The sequence below is a fragment of the Saccoglossus kowalevskii genome, chromosome 2 (assembly GCF_978046115.1).
Source record: "Saccoglossus kowalevskii chromosome 2, keSacKowa6.1, whole genome shotgun sequence".
Lineage (NCBI taxonomy): Eukaryota > Metazoa > Hemichordata > Enteropneusta > Harrimaniidae > Saccoglossus > Saccoglossus kowalevskii.
Window position 1 is genome coordinate 9,380,025 of NC_140642.1, and position 23,985 is coordinate 9,404,009.

The 23,985-nt window shown below is 33.2% G+C and overlaps 2 protein-coding genes across 3 annotated transcripts in view; both read right to left on the reverse strand.

The window, feature by feature from the left end:
* Positions 1 to 99: 99 nt before the first annotated feature.
* On the reverse strand, positions 100 to 11,983 carry LOC102808509 (prolyl endopeptidase-like). Its single transcript, XM_085490841.1, has 15 exons — positions 11,617 to 11,983; positions 9,881 to 9,912; positions 9,058 to 9,157; positions 8,769 to 8,838; positions 6,899 to 7,255; positions 6,598 to 6,724; positions 5,860 to 6,076; positions 4,570 to 4,761; positions 4,166 to 4,378; positions 3,584 to 3,759; positions 1,874 to 1,943; positions 1,515 to 1,661; positions 1,260 to 1,409; positions 900 to 1,082; positions 100 to 511 (listed from the first exon to the last, which is right to left on the reverse strand). The coding sequence occupies exons 1-15, from the start codon at positions 11,866 to 11,868 to the stop codon at positions 458 to 460; spliced, it is 2,340 nt and encodes a 779-aa protein (XP_085346967.1). The 5' UTR covers positions 11,869 to 11,983; the 3' UTR covers positions 100 to 457.
* A 1,485-nt stretch (positions 11,984 to 13,468) lies between these two features.
* LOC100371139 (protein expanded-like) overlaps positions 13,469 to 23,985 on the reverse strand; it is a 36,762-nt gene continuing 26,245 nt past the window's right edge. For both annotated transcript variants that reach the window (XM_085490845.1, XM_085490848.1), the window contains exons 8-14: positions 22,705 to 22,773; positions 21,726 to 21,794; positions 21,378 to 21,454; positions 20,935 to 21,221; positions 20,540 to 20,695; positions 19,209 to 19,405; positions 13,469 to 17,145 (exon numbers count right to left, since the gene is read on the reverse strand). In XM_085490845.1, the coding sequence (XP_085346971.1) occupies positions 16,432 to 17,145; positions 19,209 to 19,405; positions 20,540 to 20,695; positions 20,935 to 21,221; positions 21,378 to 21,454; positions 21,726 to 21,794; positions 22,705 to 22,773 (1,569 nt within the window). In that variant the 3' untranslated portion in view covers positions 13,469 to 16,431. The remainder of the gene's footprint in view (positions 17,146 to 19,208; positions 19,406 to 20,539; positions 20,696 to 20,934; positions 21,222 to 21,377; positions 21,455 to 21,725; positions 21,795 to 22,704; positions 22,774 to 23,985) is intronic.

Here is a 23,985-nt window from a genome sequence, read left to right on the forward strand (position 1 = left end):
CCTGTTTATATATCACATGGGACCCATATCCAAAGTGACATTGAGCCACAAACACTGCTTGCCCTTTAATCTTGTACAAGAGAAACACTAAGTACACTCTCTCAGTTAACTTGTTACACTTTTATTCAAGTTAGCAATCCTCAGCAACTCAAAAGTTGGACATTTTTGAGGGTTTGTTACAGTAATCATGATCTGTGCATGGAGATATATCTGTTTATACTTCCATGATCTGTGTATCAAGATTGCCACAATAGGCGCAGATTAAGACTTTCTTTAATACAAAAGGCAGGATGAGATAACTGCAGACAGAATACATGAAATGTGTACAAACATACTATACTCTGGATTACAGTGATTGCTTGAACCATGAAGGTACTCTGGTTTACCTCCATGCTTGAACCAACTACATGTGCTAAATCTGCATAGAATTGTGACACTATAATCTGAGTACCAAAGGTTAAACAAATGGTAATCCAAGTGCTTTGTAAAGAAACCCAAACTCCAGTGCAGTCTGTAAAAGTACAAAAACAAAAAAAATGTAAATAAAACTGAACACATCTTGGAGATCTTGGTTGTATAATGCGTTTGCGGAACAAAAAATTGATTAAAATTATTTCATAAAAATTGTGGCACTCAAAATGTTGAGTCATGGTAGTCATCACCCTAATTATGTTGTATAAAATAATCTGTTTACAATTATGCCTTATCTGACTGGTACATACCGGTAAGCACAAATTACCTACACTAAATTATATTAATTTCATTATAGCAGATCAAGTCCAACTTGTTTAGCAATTCTTGTTTCAAAATCCTTGATGAAGTCTACAAATAATTCACTCATCAGTGTAACACATGTCTTGTTGAGCTTTATTTGAAAAATATCAGTAACATTTACATACCTGTTCATACAAGTCATCATCATCAAAATGTCCATTCCCAGTAACCTGTAGAAGTAACGTGTCTTGTTTATTTGAGTTAGTTTGGTTAAGATAATGTCGTCTTTTGGCAGTGTATTTCAATGGCATCCAATAGGGTACCCTGGTATCATTCATACTTGCAGTTAACAGCATTGAAGGGTATTCCTTTAGAAAAACAAAGAAAAAAGTTTAAAACATAGTAAAATTATTGTGACCTTGCCTCAATGTTTAAAAATACTAGAATGAACGTATTGGTACACTCTATAACAAATTTGCTGTAAAAAACTGAACATGTCTACAAGCAATCTTCCAATGTGTATTTAATATAAACGTATTTAATACCTGATCCGTAATATTTTGATATGGACAATAACTGTCAATATAATCAAGTATATTTCTATCATCCAGTGGATTACCAAATTCTTCATATTCTTGGGAGGTCAAAGGTTGCATAGGATCCAACATCGTGTTAAGAACATCAACAAATGGTACCTAGAAAATAAAATCATGATCATGATACAGTACATCATTTAGACCGCCTAATTTCATAATAGTGAGGCCAATAGTTGACACAAATAGAAGGCTAATATTACATACTTTTAATACAGCAGCTTTGATTAGATGTGGTGATCTATTACATACTGTTGCCATTAGTAACCCACCAGCACTTGTACCACATACAGCTGTTTTACCTGCACAGGAATATCCAGCATCATGTAGATGTTTAAGACAAGCTTCAACATCCTAAAATAAAGAAGAATAAAATCTCTATCTTAATTCAAATCTGTGTCAAAATTTATCGGCTCTATGCAATTTCATACCTAAATAATAAGATATCAGGGAAACAGGAATATTTATTTAATATGTAAATTATATAACATTTTATGCACAAATCTGTGCCCATAATTCTTCTGAAAGCAAAGGCTGAACTGAAAAGCAATCATGAAACGGATTACCTCAAAACTTTTATGTTTCTTGTTCAGTCTACCTTCACGATACCACTGTCTTCCCATTTCACCACCACCCCTGAGAAAATGAATATAAAAATGAAGACTTCAAATTGTGGAATAAATAATGTAATTATTAATTACATGTACAAGTTTTTAGCTCCGCTGTCGTCTTTGTCGAGTGGAGCTTATCATATGAGTGATTGTCCGTCGTCGTCGTCCGTGTCAATGTTTTACTTTTTCGACGACTTCTTGAAAACTACAAGCCTGAATGCTTTGATACTTGGTGTATATGTACCTTGGGTAGACCTCTCTTAGGTTTGTTCATTTCATGTTGATATCTTCAATTCTCTAATTTTGGTGAATATTTTTGTCATTTTTGGTAAAAAGTGATATTTTCGACTTCTTGTTAAAAACCGCAAGTGCAATTGCTTTGATATTACATATATAGGTACTACATGTGGACCTCTCTCAGATTTGTTCATTTTGTAATGATATCTTTAATTCTCTAATTTTGGTGAATATTTTTGTCATTTTTGGTAAAAAGTGATATTTTCGACTTCTTGTTAAAAACCGCAAGTGCAATTGCTTTGATATTACATATATAGGTACTACATGTGGACCTCTCTCAGATTTGTTCATTTTGTAATGATATCTTTAATTTTCTAATTTTGGTGAATATTTTTGTCATTTTTGGTAAAAAGTGATATTTTCGACTTCTTGTTAAAAACCGCAAGTGCAATTGCTTGGATATTACATATATAGGTACTACATGTGGACTTCTCTCAGATTTGTATATTTTGTAATGATATCTTTAATTCTCTAATTTTGGTGAATATTTTTATCATTTTTGGTAAAAAGTGATATTTTCGACTTCTTGTTAAAAACCGCAAGTCCAATTGCTTTGATACTACATATATAGGTACTACATGTGGACCTCTCTCAGATTTGTTCATTTTGTGATGATATCTTCAATTCTCTAATTTTGGTGAATATTTTTGTAATTTTTGGTAAAAAGTGATATTTTCGACTTCTTGTTAAAAACCACAAGTCCGATTGCTTTGATATTACATATATAGGTACTACATGTGGACCTCTCTCAGATTTGTTCATTTTGTGATGATGTCTTCAATTCTCTAATTTTCGTGAATATTTTTGTAATTTTTGGTAAAAAGTGATATTTTCGACTTCTTGTTAAAAACCAAAAGTTCAATTGCTTTGATATTACATATATAGATACTACATGTAGACCTTTCTCAGATTTGTTCATTTCGTGATGATATCTTCAATTCTCTAATTTTGGTGAATATTTTGGTCATTTTTGGTAGAAAGTGATATTTTCGACTTCTTGTTAAAAACTGTAAGTTTGATTGCTTTGATACTATACATATTGTTCATTTTCTGATGATGTCTTCAGTTCTTTAATTGAAATGTGCGTTTCTAACAGCGGAGCTATCTCAGCCGATAGGCTGCTTGTTTGATTACTTTAGATTATAGTTATTATCCGGGTACTATAATGGATACAAATAATACCACTACTGGTATTTTAATTCCCACCTCAAGATAAATTTAGATTAGCATAATTTTACTTGCCAGTTATTTGACAAAACAGAACACCGAATTACCAGTAAACTGAGTTGTAATCTGCTAAGACTCACACCATGCAATACAGAAAATAGACCTGGTAAGGATATGGCTTGGAATATTATCTGTTCCTACCTGACATGTGTAAACACTATAATCCAACCTCTATTAAGTAATATCATTTGTTGAGGTTTATAATTCAAATTCATATCTTCACCATAAGCACCATAACCATACACTAACATAGGATTGTTGCCATCTAGTGGTAGGTTGGATTGATAGAAAACAGTCATCCCAATCTCACAACCATCCTAAATAACAGAAAACCAAAACAGAAAATTAATATACCATATAATTTTGTAACATCTTAATATGATGGGAGTATTCTACAATACAATCGACACCACGATTGATGTCAAGTTCCAATGAAATTGGTCTACACATGTGGTTGATAATATGTTCAGTTGTTTATTCAAGGGACTGAAATGACCATGAGTTGGCCAACGGTCAATAAAACGAAAAACTAATCAACGTACGTATGTATCCCATTATGATTTACTATGATAAAATCAGTCCAGGCATGTCCAAGAAATGATGTTGCATGAACACATGCACACACACACAGAACCTAAAATTTAAATCCACATTTCAACTTTGTCTTGCAGGGACTAAAATTAGCTAGATACGAGAATACTAGTTTACTGTATAATGATTTACCTTGCTTATTGCATCTATTCTTTGACAAGTATAATGTTCATCTTTATCAAGCCAAAATTCTGACTCGCCATCTGTGTTGTTTATTACGTTAGATTTCATATCAACTTTATATTTAACAGCTGGCAATATCGGTGATGCCAACGTGAAGTCATACATTGTAGAATAGAAATCAGGGTTGTCATTTGGAAGTAGTACACAGCTAGTAACGGGAAGCTGCAATAAAAATAGTTTGATGAGTTGATACATGATTACTGATGACGAATTAGTATGTCATTGCAGAGCACAAAGCTATTCAATGATGGAAAGTGGGATGATGTTAAGACCAGTCATTGGTAAGATTATTTGCTATGGTTTTGTTTTATTTCTACGGTTGTTGCATTTCAAAAATCTGTCCCATTACTTACCTGTATTGACTTGTGTTCTGATGGACACTGTAGTGGTATAACTGTAACACCAGGTATACCCTTATGTTTCATTAAGAGCACGCAGTGATTGTCAAATACATCCATATCAATAATCTTTGTATGTTCGCCTGCCACGTAAACATCTTGCCATTGTTCTTTTGTTAAATCACCATTGCTGTCAACTTTCATTAACTAGAGTATAAAATCAACAAAATAAATTTGTTATTTATGAATGAGTATGACATAAATAAATATGCAAAATGAAACTTTCCTGAATATAAAATTTTTACCACATTGACTCCAAAATATAACATCATTAAAGTGAAACTAATACTCAAGCTAATCTTAAATATACGTACTACAAAATTGAATCTAAGAAAGCTTAGAAAGAACTTCCATGTGCTGAGAGTATTGGAGACACATTAAATATAATTCAAAATTACTTGTACTTGATTGAGATAGTGATGGAAAAGCTGAAAACTAATAATGCAAACTAGAAAATTAATATGAACAGATTTGAGTGTAAAACTAATGAGGTCTGCGCAATGTAACAGACCATCTATGTACCAAGTTTTATTGAAATGTGATTGGAACCAAAAAAAATTATGAATTATTATGCTAATTAGGGAATTAATATAAACAGATTTTAACCTCAAACTAATCAGGTTTGTACATTGTCCTAGAGCATCTTTGTACCAAGTTTCATTGAAATGGAATAATTAGTACTTTAGATATCAGTGTGATAGCTTAAAAGTGGTTAATTAGGCAAATTAGTAATTAATATGTATTTTAACCCACAATTATCCAGTCTATTGTCCTACAGCACCCATGTACAAAGTTTCATTGAAATGTGATGATTAGTACTTGAGAAATCAGTGTGAAAGCTGAAAATTAATTAATTATGCAAATTAGGTGATTAATATGCTCAATTATTTACCCTAAAAAAATTAATCTCTGCATAGTCCTTGAGTATCTATGTACCAAGTTTCATTGAAATGTAATGCTTACTACTTGAAACATCAAAAACTGGAAATTAATTAATTATGCAAATTAGGTAATTATGCATGGGATTTCACCAAAACCTAATCAAATCTGCGCATTGGCCCCGAAACATCTATGCACCAAGTTTTATCAAAAACTGATGTATGGTTCTTGAGATATCAGTGGAACAGATGGACACACATACACACACACACATACATACAAACAAACTAACTGCAAAGACTCCCATTTTGTGCTTCGCACATGGGAGTAAAAAATAATTCAATTGTGTATCAGATGATGATGTACCTTGTAATCTTGTGCAGCATCCATGTTAGTAAGAATATAAAATATGCCATTACTGTGTTCAACAAAATACTCTAGTCCATCTTGTTTTGGTTGCACTAAAATTGGCGGATCAGTAGGTTTACTGGCATCAATAAGATGTACTTCACTTGAAGACTTGGATGTACTGTAGATTGGCAAGTATTTCTTGTCTTTGGTATGACTTATATCAACAAAAAATCTGAACAAAAGAAATGATAATTCATAATGAATTTTTTCTATCATAATTAGTTTCTAATAGTAAAATCAGTTTAATGTTGCATTCTCACTTTTTATCTAAACTTTCAGATGATGTGTAGTTTATTTTCATAGCACTTTTTACCCCTGCTGCTACCTTAGATTTATATTCACATTTTATGTGATCTGTTGAAAAACTCCCTGTAAACATCATAGTGACTTTGGGTTTTGTACACTTCATGAATTATCTTATCTAACAATATCCTAGAATTGAACTCAGAGCATGTCCTAAAATAAAGTTGCACACACATGCATATAGCTTTGAGTGATAAAAATAAAAATTATGATTGATTTCGTGATTAGACCCTGCTAACTAAAAGCTTGTTTTTACTACTTGAGTACAGTGCTCTAATATTTTAGATTTTTTTACCACTATTCACAATAATCAGTGGGAGTGTTTTGAATATATTACAAAGTGAGAATTTATCTTTAAATTGATATAGTGTTATAACAGCAAAATATTACCTCTCATCTGATTCTTCAAATATCAATACATCCTGTGATTTCTTGTTTCCCACTTCATGTCTCCATACTTCACTAGCTCTGTACTCATGTGATGACGTATAAAATAAAACATCACCTTCACCCCATTCTGAAAAACAAAATATTATTTTCTGTAGCTACTCAAGTGCTCAATTTATGCAAACTGGAACTGTCTACAAATCAAAATCAAATCAGTAAGTCATTCAAATCAATGTAAAATATATTATGCATACAAGCGCAAAAAAAAAAAAAAATAGTTTCGGGCAGAAAAAAGTGAGCTCACCGATATTGAAAACATTATGTATAACATCTAACTGTTCATTGATATTTCCTTTCATCTTATCACCATGATGAGTATGAGTTGTGGAGTCCTCATTTCCATCACCATGGTGACCACTCCCATGATGAGAACAGCCTGCTCCATGTTCATGGCTTTGTTCTAGTATCTTAATGTGAGAGGGTTTCCCAATCCTCCATACCTGAGCGTTATAAACATCACTGTTAGAGGTTTCTATGACAACTGCTACTAGTTGTTGTGATGGTGATATTTTCATTGAAGTCACATTAATTGCTGATTGGCCATAAGCTGCTGCTAATAGGTTTAAATCAATAACAACCTCCTCCTCATCTACATTGCTACCTAGAACAGAGAATACAAAAACAAATTACATGTTTATTTTTCATATAACCTACACACAATAAAAAAAAACATTAAATTTATATTTGACACACTGTGTTCGGAACTAGTATTGTACCAAACTGAATTCTGAACAAGAATGGTACCATAAAGTTTACTGAACCAGTATTGTTTCCTACTGAATTTTGAACCATATTGTTCCAAACTGTATTCTAAACCAGTATTGTACCAAACTGAATTCTGGACTATATTGTTCCAAACTGAATTCTGGACCAGAATGGGTACCATACTGAATTCTGGACCATATTGTTGCAAACTAAATTCTGGACCAAAATGGTACCATACTGTATTCTGGAACAGGAAGGTACCATACTGTATTCTAAACCAGTATTGAACCAAACTGAATTCTGGACCAGAATGGTACCATGCAGTATTCTGAATCAGTATTTTACCAAACTGAATTCTGGACCATATTGTTGCAAACTAAATTCTGGACCAGAATGGTACCATACTGTAATGTGGACCAGTATTGTACTAAATTGAATTCTGGATCATATTGTTCCAAACTGAATTCTGGACCAGAATGGTAGCACACTGTATTCTGGACCAGCAAGGTACCATACTGTATTCTAAACCAGTATTGTACCATACTGTATTTTGAACAAGTATTGTATCATACTGAATTCTGGACCAGTATTATACAATAATCAATTCATGACAGTATTGTACCATACAAAAGTCTGGACCATTATTATGCAATACTGAATTCTAGACCAGAATGGTACCATACTGCATTCTGCCAGTCAATTGCACCAGCAATAATCAATTCCAGGACAGTATTGTACCATACGAAAATCTGGACCATTAATATGCAATACTGAATTCTGGACAAGAATGGTACCATACTGCATTCTGCCAGTACAATTGCACCAGCACTGTACCATACTGAATTCTTGAACAGTATTGTACCATACTGAATTCTGGACGAGCATTGCACCATACCCACTTCTGGACCAGTATTGTGCCATTCTCAATTCTGGGGCAGTGGCATTGCACCATACTCATATTCATAGTATTCTACCATTTTCATTTCTTGAACAGTATTGTACTATACTGAATTCTGGACCAGTATTGTACGATTCTCATTTCTTGAACAGTATTGTATCCTACCCAATTGGACCAGTAATTTACCATACCGAATTCTAGTCTAGTATTATACCATAATCAATTATGGAACAGTAGTATATAATTGTACAATACTGAATCTTGGACCAGCACTATACCATACTCAATTCTGGACAAGTATAGCAGCATCCTCAATTATGTATCAGTATTGTACAATACTGAATTTTCGACCAGTAATTTACAACATTGTATTGGTGGATCTTGAACTACCACTAGATCATATAGAATCAGTGTTAACACATACAATAAGCCAGTAGGCATCAGTTGGCAGTAATATTATGTAATCTCTTTGATTGTGGATAACTGCTATATAGTATTAAACAATTGATACCTTGTTTGCATCTGCAGTGTACTGGCATATCACCAACTATTTTATCATAATATACATAACCATCAATTTCCTGGGAACAAAGAGTTCATACAATGTTGTCAGGTTATCCATGACTATGATTTTAATAATACAATGGTGTCTGGTTATCATGGCAATGATTTCAATACAATAGTGTCTGGTTATCATGGCGATGATTTCAAGACAATGGTGTCAGGTTACCCATGACTATGATTTTCATTTTTACATGTAAAAATAACTAAAAAAAATTTGGTAATTATCAACAATTTACTTGTGGTGATTGCTTTGTGGGTGTTGCATCATATCCCATGGTCTCTATTATGAAATCTTCTTGAAGTTCCTTTGTATCAGACAGTACACTGCTACTATATCTGAAATACAAGACATATGTGTCACAGTCCACATTGATTAAAAAAAAAAATATGTATGTTTGATTATATTGTATATCCACATCAATGAAAAAGAAATATAAATGTATGTTTGATTATATTGTATCTCTGGGAAAATAAGCTTTATACAAAGGTACTTGTCTACCGGTAGTTCATAAGTAGGACTTGTCGCAAATATTAGACGAGAAAACTACATAGACACTGAATCTGATCACAAGAAATATTCACAACATTATGTCTTTCCTAATAAAGCATCAATTTTGAACTGTGAAAATAAATGACATGTATCAGTAACACACCATAAGTAAAGATATGAAATCAACCAAGGCTGTGAAATGGTTGATGGTTTGTGAAAATAAATGACATGTATCAGTAACACACCATAAGTAAAGATATGAAATCAACCAAGGCTGTGAAATGGTTGATGGTTTGTTAAAATTTTGCAATGAAACAGAAAACAATTTAATATGCATAAACAATTATCTGTGTACCAACTTTGAACCAAATCAGTCCTTACGTGTCTGAAAATGATGTTGAACAAAATATTAATGGTTTTGAAAATGTAATTGTATTTTTCAACATCTTAATAATGATTCTCCGGCCTTAAATAATGACTACTGTTTATTTTAATTTTATTATAGAAATTGATTGCTGTCTTACTGTCTACCACATAGACACTGGAAAGAATCACTTTCATAATCTCACCTGTCTTCATCTGCTAAGTACTGTAACACTTCCTGGAAATAACATTTTAAAAAAAGTATAATAAAAATGGTGTAACGAATATATTATTAAAACTTGAAAATATAAAAAAAAGATACTGCATAGAATACTTATATATAGTGAATGGCCACAAAACAAGAGCAACCTTTACAGCAAGTCTCAGAAGTATTGGGGCAGCCAATTTGCAAACTCGCTAACGAATTGGCTAACTGCTTTGGTTTTGACTGAACGGTTGACTTTCAAATCTTGCTGGCACCGTGCTGTGGTCATGCCACTTACGGCGAATCTATATAACAGTAGGGGGATGGTCATCATACTTTAGTTGGATGGCGATTTCGCTTTCAAATATACCAGGGTTTTCGGATACAAGGTGTTCGGATACAAGGGATCCACGCAAAAACGATGAAGTCGAATTTTATTAGCAGTTGTTATCCCAACGAATCGTTTGGATGTGAAAATGTATTTTCTCCCTGATTTGAAGGAAACTGTTTCTCAACTTGTCTCTTTATTAGTTTCAATCATTGTTCAAGATGGCTACCTCCATATGGTAAATATCGGTGTACAGAGTAATCACATTTATCATATTATCACTTGTACGCCAGCTGACTGTGGCCATTATCACGTCTCGCAAAGCAAATCATTCAGGGGAATCCGGACATGTACCAGGCTACGTAAAAGCATATTATGTTTCCTAATGCAATATACACTCGCCCAGAGTGGACGTGAACACAAGTCGGCACCAGCGAGATTCAAAAGCCAACTGTTTAGTCAAAACCCAAGCAGTTAGCCAATTCGCTAGCGAGTTCGCAAATTGGCTGCCCCGATACTTCTGAGACTTGCTGTAAAAAGATTATGGATTATGGTAAAGAGTTAGGTAGGCAGTGTTCAAGATTCACAGTCAATTTGTTCCAATTCACATTCGTCCCACAAGTCGATTGGTCCAAATTCACATTAGTCCCATTTTTTTTTAGTGATGTCAATTTCTATTTTTGTGTACAAAGAGTTGAAATCGATGTACGAGGTATGCTATGTCTTGTCGGTTTCTGTTGCGAGTTCGACCAACTGTATATAGTTACTGACACACTTATTTATTTATGTATGGCGTATTTATATTTATTAACTACTGGTAATAACTGTATGTTGTGTGTACGGCGTATTTGTATATATTAATTAATGACTATAATAAGCTCAGCCAATTACATGTGAACTGTTGAAAAAAAATTTCATAAGAACAATTACAAAATAATAAAATATATCGCGTTATTTTTATTTATTTTTATTTACAGAACATTAACCAACTACACTATAATCTTGAAATATGAATATATCCTGGGATCAACGGTTTAACGTACTACAAATGTGATACAATAAATCACCGGGATTTTGTGCGTACTAGGCGAGTTAGTAGTGGGCTAACCTTAAATCTGACAAATCGACTGTGGCAAGAATAAACTTGTGTGACGAATCGACTTGGAACGAATGTGACTTGGGAAGAATCAATCGCTCCCCCCATTAGTCAGATATCTGTTAGCTTATGCCAACGTGACAGGAATCTATTTTTTGGAATAAAAATTGGCCAAATCTTGAACGTCAAATCTTCAAATCTGTTTTTTTTTTTTTTTTTAGAATTGACCAAAGCATTATTATTTCACAGATATAAAGCTGAATGTTATAACACAGAAGACCAAAGTGATCGATCACGGATGGCAATGACTGACCTTGTTTTTTATCTCTTTCAACCAAGCATAATGGTCAATAATTTCTTTTCCATGTACTGTTTTCAAATGTTTATGTCTTCTGACAATTGGCGCATCCAGTTTTGTCGAAAAATGTCGCATTTCGTAGTTTGCCATGATAGTTGTGTAAATTGTAGTCTGCTGCTTGACTAAGATTGTTGAAGCTTGGTGATTGTTGAACTTCCACGAAAACTGAATCGATTGTATCAGAAACCGCCTGGTTACATTTGCCATAATCGAAGTTATACGGTCATGTTTTGTTTAAGATGTTTTAAACGTCAAGTTCGTCCGAGAATTGAGGTCAAAACCTTGACTGGGTGATCGCACGTTTTCAGCTGTAAACCCGGAACTAAAACATATTTGTAAAAAAAAGTAACTATAGAGGGAGACATTCTCAAAAACTATTACTCGTACCTTGTCCTGTTACTCATTGAGGCTTGAGCATGAAACCGGGACACGCATGCGTGACATTATACAGAACTATTCGATATAATTCAGCATAATATAAATTACAAGCTAGAAATAGTGATAAAATTTTTTACAATTACATTACTGAGATAATGTAACTGGGCCCCCTACAATAATCATTGTAAAATGATAACGATGTACATTGTTTATATCTAGTCAGAGCAGGTATGAACTTTAAATGCTTTTTTTCAATGGGAATCAAGATATCAGTAACTACTTATCATAAAGTTCTTGTCCCTCAAATATTACATAAACTTTGTTCTTCATTTAGTACAACACAATCTGTATAAACTTCCTAAATGCTAAAAATATATGTAAGCGAAATTTGGCCTTAAATAATTTAATACTGACCAAAATTTAATTTAATTTAATAAAACACAATAAAGCGAACTATCTATATTTAAAAAAAAAATAAAAAATACGTTCGAACAAGTCATGTTAGTCCTCTGGTCTTCTCCTATAGTAAACAAAACTGAAATGTGTCGGCCATTATGAATCAGAATGTTAATATTTGTAACATGATGTAGTTGTGAAGATTGAAATCAGTCAAGGCATGTCAGAGACATGGCTCTACAACAGTATTCATCGATACTAAATTTCTATTATTCGGCCATTTTGAATCTGATCTACCGGTAATCAAGATCCCATTATGTTCAATGTACTGTGAAACATGTTGAAAAAGCGGCATGCAATTTTAGCGAATTGTGGTAAAATGACGTAATAGCGAAATGTTTATTTAGCGAATCTCTCTTGTCATTGTTGATTTCTTTGTTTGGCAGCAGTTTTGAATTTATAATAAAGTCATTAGCGACATCTTGAATTAGCGAATCAGTTCTCTTGCTAAATTCGCGAAAGGGACATACTCGCTCGCGAAAAAGACATGTTTTACAGTATGTAAGCAAGTTTGAACAATAGTTGTCGATGCATGGCCAAGATAGTGAAAGTGGATAAATCATCTCATAATGACATACTTCGCTTATCAAGTACAGTGTATGTTAAGTTAAAGCAAATTTCAAAGACATATTTTGACCAACTTTATCTCAAAAAATGTAGGTACTAAACACACCAACATTGAACTGCACTGACATGTTGATACAATACCACATTTGCAAATGAAATGTCTTGGGGCTTCCGCTGTACCACTTAACTTGCCCATACCCACACATACATCCAGGTGCATAATACAAACATAGGATTTTCTCTAAAACAAGGTCAGTAACTCCTGATGTGTATTACGGGTAATAAATTACAGAATAGAATAATCTCCCAGTGTTATCAAAAATGGTTTTGTGAAACTGTATTCAACATCCTTGATACTGCCAGTGAAGAAACAAAGCAACGAACACAATCACAATACCATACTACATTTCAAGCATAAAATGTACAGTTATTTTATTAAAAGCACTAGAACCTGAATAGGTACATGTACATACTGCATAGCCATTAAATGTACTTTTGTATTAACTAGACAATAGTTCATATAAAGTTTTTGCAAAGGCTAATATTTATAACTGGAGTTATAAAATATAATATCTGTACAAATAATAAAAAAAGTTGTAATATAAATACATTATTAGTATAAACATGATTGTTAAAGAATTGTTTTTGGACTGATAAATAAATATAATGTATGTGAAAACATACTATTCAAAGTGGTCATCTATTTCATCCCTGAATTATTTCTTTGGCAATGAATATTACAGGACACACAAAGACTATTACAGATAGGGATGAATTCTAAAGTTGTGGGTCCATCAAGTAAATAGGGTTGTTTTTCAAGACACCAACCCACAGTATGTTACTGTCATTTTTGTTAGTAAATAGTCTATTGCTTTATCAAAACAGGTTCAATCCAAGACACAGAATAAGATAGTTCAGTTTTAAAATAACTGAATAATATCATACTTATTGTACACAATGAATATTGCCAAAGGAGAGCATCAGTTACTAGTATCTTGATTATTGGTAGGATTTAATTCACAGGTTGGGTTATGTGTGCAATCTTGTCTACCTTCTTTCTACACATTAAATTATAATGTTATACTTTCAATATTTTTACATATAGATTTTATTAGTTCTATGATGGCAATTTGTTCTTGACCTTAAATTTGCATTGTCTGCAAAACTTAGCTGAAAGCCTATTTAATTTTAACATATTGGCCAAAAAATAAAATCTGGAAGTTACAGCGTACTGTGACATATATCAAGTGAAATAATCATCCTATACATTCAAAAGGGAAAGACCTAATGACTATACAGGAAACAAGTCAAAAGTCTAAATATATAGAAAATGGTAGTACGTAATCATAGTCCTTAGTAATATAACCAGATGTTTCGAGTATTCTTTCTTAATTCTGGATCTGAATAGACCATTTTCCGTTCACTGCGAGAATCACGCGTTATGCGTGAAATCGAACGTAAAAACAGGACAAACAAAGGTCATAGCGTCTTAGTGGCGTCAAACATCGCGTGGGATTCGACAAACGCGAAAGTATTTTGGGGGACATTTCCATGCTTAATAATGTGCTGTCCACATTTGATGATAGGCAACTTCGATTAAATAAGGGTATTTGGAAGCAATATTCCTCTGTCGAGATCGGCCGGTCGATGTGAGTTACGAAATAAAGAAATTCTAGTTCAAAATCAAATCGTTCAATTTTTGCGGCAGACGTTCGACGCGCGTCTTTCATGCATCTCGCGAGATCTCGCAATTGTACGGAAAATCACCTGTTGAGAGAGCAATTGTAGAAAATAGAACAGCAAAACGTTAAAGTCTAGAATAGTAGAATAAATTATACATGGTTTTCATAGGGAATGATATAAACTGTTTATTCATTCCAAAACGTGTAGTTATTTTGAATAATTAAAAAGGACCATGATTACTTACTACCATTTTCTATATATTATATTTATCAGTCCTAGCAGCTTTCTCTTAAGAGTCTAGTGTGTTTCCTAGATAATTAAGAAAAATAATTCACAGTACTAGTATATTGATTTTGAAATAAAATCCATCTATTGTTGAACCGAGAATCCTGGTGATTTGGTGAAACCCTAAAATACTGAAAAATGAATCGCAATCGAATCCATGAAACTGCTCGATGATGTTTGGCTATTGGCAATAAACTTCTGATGCGAATACGAATTGCTAATCAAACAACAATACAATGTTAACATAGAGGTTATACCTAGAAGTACATGTAAGCTGTACAGTTGTGAGTATATATTCTTGTGAATTATAGCCTACCAAACCTGGGAGGACTACAACTGAATCGTCATACAAAATTAGATAAAGGGCTGACATTATCAAAACAAACTCATGTTACATTATAAAAAAATATCCCTTTTTCAGTAAAAAAAATTGCACTTAAGAGTTGCATTCACACTTTGCAAATCAGTGAGGTGCATCCACTGACCAATACATACACCATCAAATGTTGAGATTGTGAATAGGTAATGCAGATATTAACTGCACAATATGAATTAAGTAAGCTAGATTTGTAAACAACAGACATTCACAGAGCTAGGTAGATATATTTGTCCTTGAAGTCCAGTTACATTATACATGTAGGTATGTTTTCTAAGGGATGAGACACTCCAGTACTTCCAAAATGAAATGAGCAGAAAGTAAGGCCAGGATATCTACTTTTAAAATATCATCTTTTTTTTATAGCTAAAATAGAGTCATATTTTTTATGTGATGTTTCACATATTTGCAAAGTAGAAGCAAAAATTATCAGTGGCACAATTGATATTATAAAAAAGACCTCTAAGAAAAGTGAGCTCAACAACAACAAAATTAAGATAAAATGTTATGCTTGTGCAGCTTCTTAAGTTAAAATATTTGACCACCCAATCTCTGGCAACTGAGAAGATGGATAAATATGTGCAATTCACACAAGTAATAAAAATCAGTTACTGTTAAGCCCTAAACAAGACAGCCAATGTAGAAGGACAGCACTCAGGACAAACATACAAAATATGGTCAGCTAGAAAACATAAGATTCAGCAATACATACAAATAAAAAAGTTTGTTAGAAAATGAATTAAGAATAGAGAAAAAAGGTTCAAGAATAACAATATATAATTTATAATATATATTTATAAATAAAACACACTTCTGTTTACACTAGACATAGTAAGAAATTTCAATAGATGATAATGCCATAGATGAAGTACAAAGTATTGTGATAAGTGTATTTGGTAACTCAATTATAGTTCACCTACATCAAACAAAAGATTGATGAGCACACCATCAAATCAAAAGTAAGGACAGTAATGTTAGCAGAATAAACAATTAACAAATACACATAAAGTTGTAAGTAAAGATTTTTAACATCCAGGACTGACAACCAATGGCTGCGGTGATAAATTTGGTGCAGAGAAAGAAGTCACATCATCTCTATAAATGTCTTCTGGATCAGCACCAGATGGTATGACATGTCCTCCTCCTGCATTCATCTTTGCTGGCAGTGTTTGACACTTCATTATGCCATCAGCTAATGATATATCCACCTGTAGATTTTTATCATAATCATGTCTTGATGTTCCTGATAAGGCAGGTAAAGTGTGATGTTTATTTAGACCATGATAATTGTCAATTGTCTTGCAGTGATCTGATTCTACTGAACTATTACTGTCCACAATAATTGTATTCAAAGATGCATTTCTAGAGTTTCTTTCTTTTAAAGTAGAACTTGTACTACTTGTATGACTCTCTGTTTCAGGTAGATTCCTTGGCAGTGTTCCATCTGGCTCACAAGTGTCCTGTTTTTCAGCTAAAGCCAATAGTGTTTTATCATTGCATAAGGCTTTTAATAAAGGCACATCAGATTGCTTTTCTTTTGTAAGTTTCTTTAATTCTTCCTGTACCTGTTCTTGTTTTATCTTCATTGTTTCATTTGTATTGCCGTTTGTAATAAGTAGTGCTGATGATGATGACGCAGCATCATTTGTCTCAACAGCACTAGTAATAATTGCAGCAGGAATAGGTACTGATTCCAATTTATCTTCCGCAGAAGTTGGAAACTCAGTCATGGTTTCAACCTATGAAAATAAAAATATATTAGTAAGTTATCTTTTATTACAAAAAAGAATCAATTCAATTGGTGATAATAATATGAGGTTATTACGAGGATACCTCAAAGTATGCATGAAGACAGTACAGCAAGAGTATCGACCGACGTACATCGAAGGTTGATGCAATGGTGTACTGTCTGAGTGCATACTTTGAGGTATCCTCGTAATAACCTTATTATTATACATCTTTTCCTTCCAAGGATACATCATGGGAATGCCAAAATCCAAAAAATTGGGAACAGAATCAGCGAACTGGTGGCAGCCATGTTTGCTTTTATTAAAAGAAACTTATGCGCGAAAGCATTTCATATTTGGAATTTGCATTTCCTTATATGGTAGGATGAAAATACCCCACAAAATTACGACACTCTGTAACTTATGGCGTTACGGTGACAGATGTATAATAATGCATATAATGCCCATATTATTATAGCACCCAAATCTTTGACAACGTCATGCTCAAGAGCCCTGCACATTATTGCCCTGCTCAGTTCACTGAGTCAAACCTATCTGCCATCTCAACTCTCCAATGCACACGTGTGTTAGGTGCCTAACATTTCATAAGTGGTTCCTATTTCTTCATGGGTAGAGAGAGGCAGTAGGAGTAAAGTATCTTGTCCAAGGATACAACACCATGGTATAGTCAAGACTAGAACTCACAACCCTGTGAATGCCAGTCTAGAGTGATAACCATTACGCCATGGCGCCTCGTTGTCATATAATATTTATTTTATAAGGTTGTTATTATAATAAAGTATTATACATCTGTCACCGCACCAGCGTGCCGTAATTTTGCGGTATTTTACAGGGTATTTTCATCCTACATGTACCATATAAGGAAAATGCGAATTCCAATATGGAATGATTCCGTGAGAAAGTGTTTTTGATTTCGGCATTCGCATGATGTATCCTTGGAAGGAAAAGATGTATAATAATAAGGTTTCTATGAGGATACCTCAAACTATGCACTTAGTCAGTACGCCACGCATCAACCTACGCTGTGCGTCGGTCGATACACTTGCTGTACTGTCTTTGTGTATACTTTGAGGTATCCTTGTAATAACCTCATAGTATACAAACAATATAATACTTTTAATGCATTCATGAGATATCCACACACTGTTATGTAAATTATGCACATAATAATGAAATCATGCTCTGCTCTGCCAAGTAAGTTAGTTTATTCGTCAATGACTGGCCAATAGATAGAATTGTGATTAGAGCCCTGCACATTATTGCCCTGCTCAGTTCACTGAGTCAAACCTATCTGCCATCTCAACTCTCCAATGCACACGTGTGTTAGGTGCCTAACATTTCATAAGTGGTTCCTATTTCTTCATGGGTAGAGAGAGGCAGTAGGAGTAAAGTATCTTGTCCAAGGATACAACACCATGGTATAGTCAAGACTAGAACTCACAACCCTGTGAATGCCAGTCTAGAGTGATAACCATTACGCCATGGCGCCTCGTTGTCATATAATATTTATTTTATAAGGTTGTTATTATAATAAAGTATTATACATCTGTCACCGCACCAGCGTGCCGTAATTTTGCGGTATTTTACAGGGTATTTTCATCCTACATGTACCATATAAGGAAAATGCGAATTCCAATATGGAATGATTCCGTGAGAAAGTGTTTTTGATTTCGGCATTCGCATGATGTATCCTTGGAAGGAAAAGATGTATAATAATAAGGTTTCTATGAGGATACCTCAAACTATGCACTTAGTCAGTACGCCACGCATCAACCTACGCTGTGCGTCGGTCGATACACTTGCTGTACTGTCTTTGTGTATACTTTGAGGTATCCTTGTAATAACCTCATAGTATACAAACAATATAATACTTTTAATGCATTCATGAGATATCCACACACTGTTATGTAAATTATGCACATAATAATGAAATCATGCTCTGCTCTGCCAAGTAAGTTAGTTTATTCGTCAATGACTGGCCAATAGATAGAATTGTGATTAGGGTACCAATACATGCATAATAATATGTAATTAAATATTCTTTCTAATCTCACCTCTTCTTCTGTACTCCATTCTGAGTCTGTGTTTTCACTCTGTCCAGTAATACTGAAATATCCTTGAGAGTGTCTGTTTTTTTGCTCCATGCTTTGTTTTATCTTTACTGAATCAGATGTATCGTCGGCAAGAATAGAACTTTCCACTGTTGACAGTGCATATCTTTCATCATACTCACATTTATCAAGTGGGTTCACTGTCAAATGGAAATCATGGAAATAAAATCGATAAGAAACTGAAATTAATTCTTCTATAATTGTCAACAAGTCATTGTTAATGACACAGTCCCTGCCCAAAATGTTGTGATCTGACATATGAATTTGATGCTGATGAAGTCATTGAGATTAGATTGAAACCATTAATAGGAGATGGATTTGTAAAAAATTATGATTTAGTGCTTTTACACAAGAATTGGACATTGGGCAGTCATATTGAATCAAATTACAAAAATAATGTTCATGTTGATGAATCTATTGGTATACTGTCTTTGTACAAAATTTAAACCAAAATGTTTATTGCATTCAAGAGAAAGTAGCATGGGCACCATGAAAAACAAAATGGCCACCAGTCAGTCATATTAGATAAAAATATGACATGCAACTATAACCCAATATGTATGATCATCATACCAAGTTTGATTCAAATAGGCTTAGATTCAAATAGGCTCAGTCATCTCTGAGAAACAGCTCCGAACGTGTAAAAATGACGATTTAGCACTTTTACATGAAAATTGGCCAGCCATATTGAATTGAATCACAAAAATCATGTTGGTGCAGATGTATCTCTTGGTATACTATATTTGTACAAAATTTAAACAGAAACGTTCATTGCATTCAAGATAAAGTAGCATGGGTACCATGAAAAACAAGATGGTCGTACATACGTACGTGAAGACGGACGGAACGAACCAAATTAATAGGACTAAAAAGGACAGATAGGTATTTGTAGTGTCATGCTCAAAGATAAACATGATGGTCACAGCCTGAATGCCTAATTATATTCTTGCAGTTTGGGACAGTTTATTTAGATGGTGTATTTAGATCTATTTGCAGAATAAAAAAAAGTTATAAATTTTCTGGAGAGGCTGATCATTTTACAAAGATCAATCAAATATATTTTGAAGAGATCTTGATCTTAATGTTCATTGGTTAGTAAAATTATATAATTGAATTACATATGAATAATTAAATTTTTGATATTGACATTATCAAGACATGCATGGGATAGCTTTTCTGGTATGACATTTTAATCACTGATCACTGTAGGTCATAACATGTGGAAAGAAGGAAAATAATTAAGAGTGCAATAGAAGAGAGGTAAATATACTCACCAGCTAGTCCAACATCCGAACCTGCAAAACATTCACTTAATCTTGATGCCTGTTCATAATCATAAGCTTGTATTAACTGATGTGATATTTCAACATCCACTCCCCCAGGATCTACAAAGGGTGGACCTGTTATCATGTATTCTATCTCTTCATCTTCTGTTGAAATTTATACAAACATATTTATGGTCATAAAGTAACATAAAATTATGGAGTACACATGGTTTGTCAGTTCAAATGACAAATTGATTTGATCACACGTGTCAAAAGCATATTTTAAAATACATCTATAAGACTGTAGTTAGAAAGTAATGTCCGAAACAACATACTATGATCTGAAAACAGTACTGTAACAGAAACAAAATGTAAAATAATATAAAAATGCGGACCCGACCCACCTTCAGTTAAACTTTTAACAAAGATTGGTTTATCATCACTGACAATGCCCGATGTAGTGTTTGAACTTCCAGTACTTATAACTGAATTCCTCTGTCGTTCATTTTCTGTCCGTTGATTGGCTAATAACATTTGATCTAATTCCCATTCCAAATCACCACTGATATAAGACTCTCTGTATTTCTTTTTATCATTGGCTTCATCAATCTTCTTAAGTCTGTCAACAAGTACTTGTGTATGTACTTGGAAGGTATGAGTCAGTCTGCTCAGGTGCAATAGACTCTTTGCTCTACAAATATAGAATGGAATGATGAAATCTGCCACATCATCAATATATAATACATGGTAATATTATCAATACCTGATATTGACATGTTCCACTGTCAAAAAACCCAAATACAATACAAATTTGTTTGGAAATGATAATTATTAACTTCATGATTACCTAGAGTCATTACTGCAATGAAATACAAGTTTTCGGGACTCAGGAACCCCTTCAGCTTGGATTTCAAACTTCTTTTTCTGCAAATAAACATTCAGAATATTGTAATTGGTATTATAATTACTTTTTCTGCAAATAAACATTCAGAATATTGTAATTGGTATTATAATTACTTTTTCTGCAAATAAACATTCAGAATATTGTAATTGGTATTATAATTACTTTTTCTGCAAATAAACATTCAGAATATTGTAATTGGTATTATAATTACTTTTTTTTTTAAATTGTACCTCACAATTGCATATGTTGAATAATAAATACTCAAATGAAATTACTATAAGTTGTCCTTACCACAAAGTGTAATTTTCTTATGGAGTTCCAATGATATTCATATTTCAGGTATTTGGTACCACCTACATCCTGGTGAGAATCAAAACATAGAGAACAGGTTATGACATGACATGACGATGTAAGAATATATATATTGTAGTGCATGTTGGTATACAGGTAATAGTGGCGCAGAGAGAGTTACAATCCAGATTTAAATCTTTTGTTTCAAGCTTTATCATTATTGTCATTGTCGCCATGCGATTAAAACAAGTTGGGTCAAACCAACTTCAATAGGAGATGTCGTAATAGTGACGGACTGAGACACATCCAAATATAAATAGAAGATCGCGATGCGAGTAGTTTTCAATATATTTTATTCGATCGTATACATTTCTTTATAATAAATGGCAAAGTTATGTATTTACACAGTGAAATGTCTGTCCACAGGCGATGATGTGTCTGGTGCATGTCATTTTAGTTGAACGACGCACCCTTGTAAGTGGTTTGAAGTAACCAGTTCTAATCATGTATCAATCTTGAGACACGCATAACAAACCAGTCAGCAACTTAGTTGGCAATGTAGATGTTTTGGTGTTCAGAACAATATGGCGGTAACAGTAAGAAATATGGTTATTTTGAGTCAACACTATATTTACGGTCTGGGGGTGCGTTGATAACATAATTACTAACATGGCCATTTCACAATCTGTGACGAATTCACACTAGACTTTGTTGAGAAGTTGAGGTTTGGAGAATTTTAAATGAGGTCTTATATATAACTATATATATAACTTCTGAACTGATAAAAAAATAAAATAAAACTCAACCTTTGACCTAAGCAGTCCTGCTCAACGTAGCTCATTACTTTATTGTCATTTTACAATAAACAACTGTAGTTTTGTGAATCTAGTTGGTTTTCTTAAAAGGCAGTGGTAATTTAGCATATACAGTATAAAGATATTATTTTGATTTTCACTAATAGATTTATTTAATTACCTACCTCATAATATATTTGTAGTCCTTTTGTACAAACACCTATAAGAACGTATGGCATACTGTCAGACTTGTTCTGTAAAAAAGCAAATTTTAGTTACATAATTGCCAGAAATAAATCCTGGTACATGTAGTTTAGATATTCAATTAGGAGTACACAAAGAGACAAATAACATGTCACCCAGAATATCTCTGATGTCATGTCTGTTGATTTACAAAATTCAGAATTTAATAGTGCTATCAGCAATCAGACTCTGGTAGTTTTCAGGAAGGATTCGATAATAAAAAATAAAAATTTAAAGAAATGAAGTTAGCATCACTAAATAAACAAATCCAATAAAGGTCCACCAAAGATACCTACAAGTCAAGAATCAAGCAATTATGACAATCAGTTATACCATGATCTTGTTCCACAATCATGAATAGCAAAGCTAACAGAATTGGTCAATGTGTGGCAGAGAAATCAGAGCATAAAACAAGCAGCCTCTCGGCTGAGATAGCTCCGCTGTTATCATTAGAAAATGAACAATATGTAGACTTGCTGTTTTTAACAAGAATTCAAAAATATCACTTTTCACCAAAAATGACAAAAATAATCATTAAAATTAGATAATTGAAGATATCACCACGAAATTAACAATCTGAAAGAGGTCCACATGTAGTACCTATATATGTAATACAAGCAGCCTGTCGGCTGAGATAGCTCTGCTGTTAGCAATGCACATGGCAATTAAAGAACAGAAGATATCATTAGAAAATGAACAAATCTTAGAGAGGACCACATTTAGTGCCTATATATGTAATATCAAAGCAATTGGACTTGCGGTTTTTAACAAGAAGTCGAAAATATCACTTTTTACCAAAAATGACAAAAATATTCACCAAAATTAGAGAATTAAAGATATCATCATGAAATGAACAAATCTGAGAGAGGTTCACATGTAGTATACATATATGTAATATCAAAGCAATTGGAATTGCGGTTTTTAACAAGAAGTTGAAAATATCACTTTTTACCAAAAATGACAAAAATATTCACCAAAATTAGAGAATTGAATATATCATTATGAAATGAACAAATCTGAGTGAGGTCCACATGTAGTACCTATATATGTAATATCAAAGCAATTGGACTTGCGGTTTTCAACAAGAAGTCGAAAATATCACTTTTTACCAAAAATGACAAAAATATTCACAAAAATTAGAGAATTAAAGATATCATTACAAAATGAACAAATCTGAGAGAGGACCACATATAGTACCTATATATGTAATATCAAAGCAATTG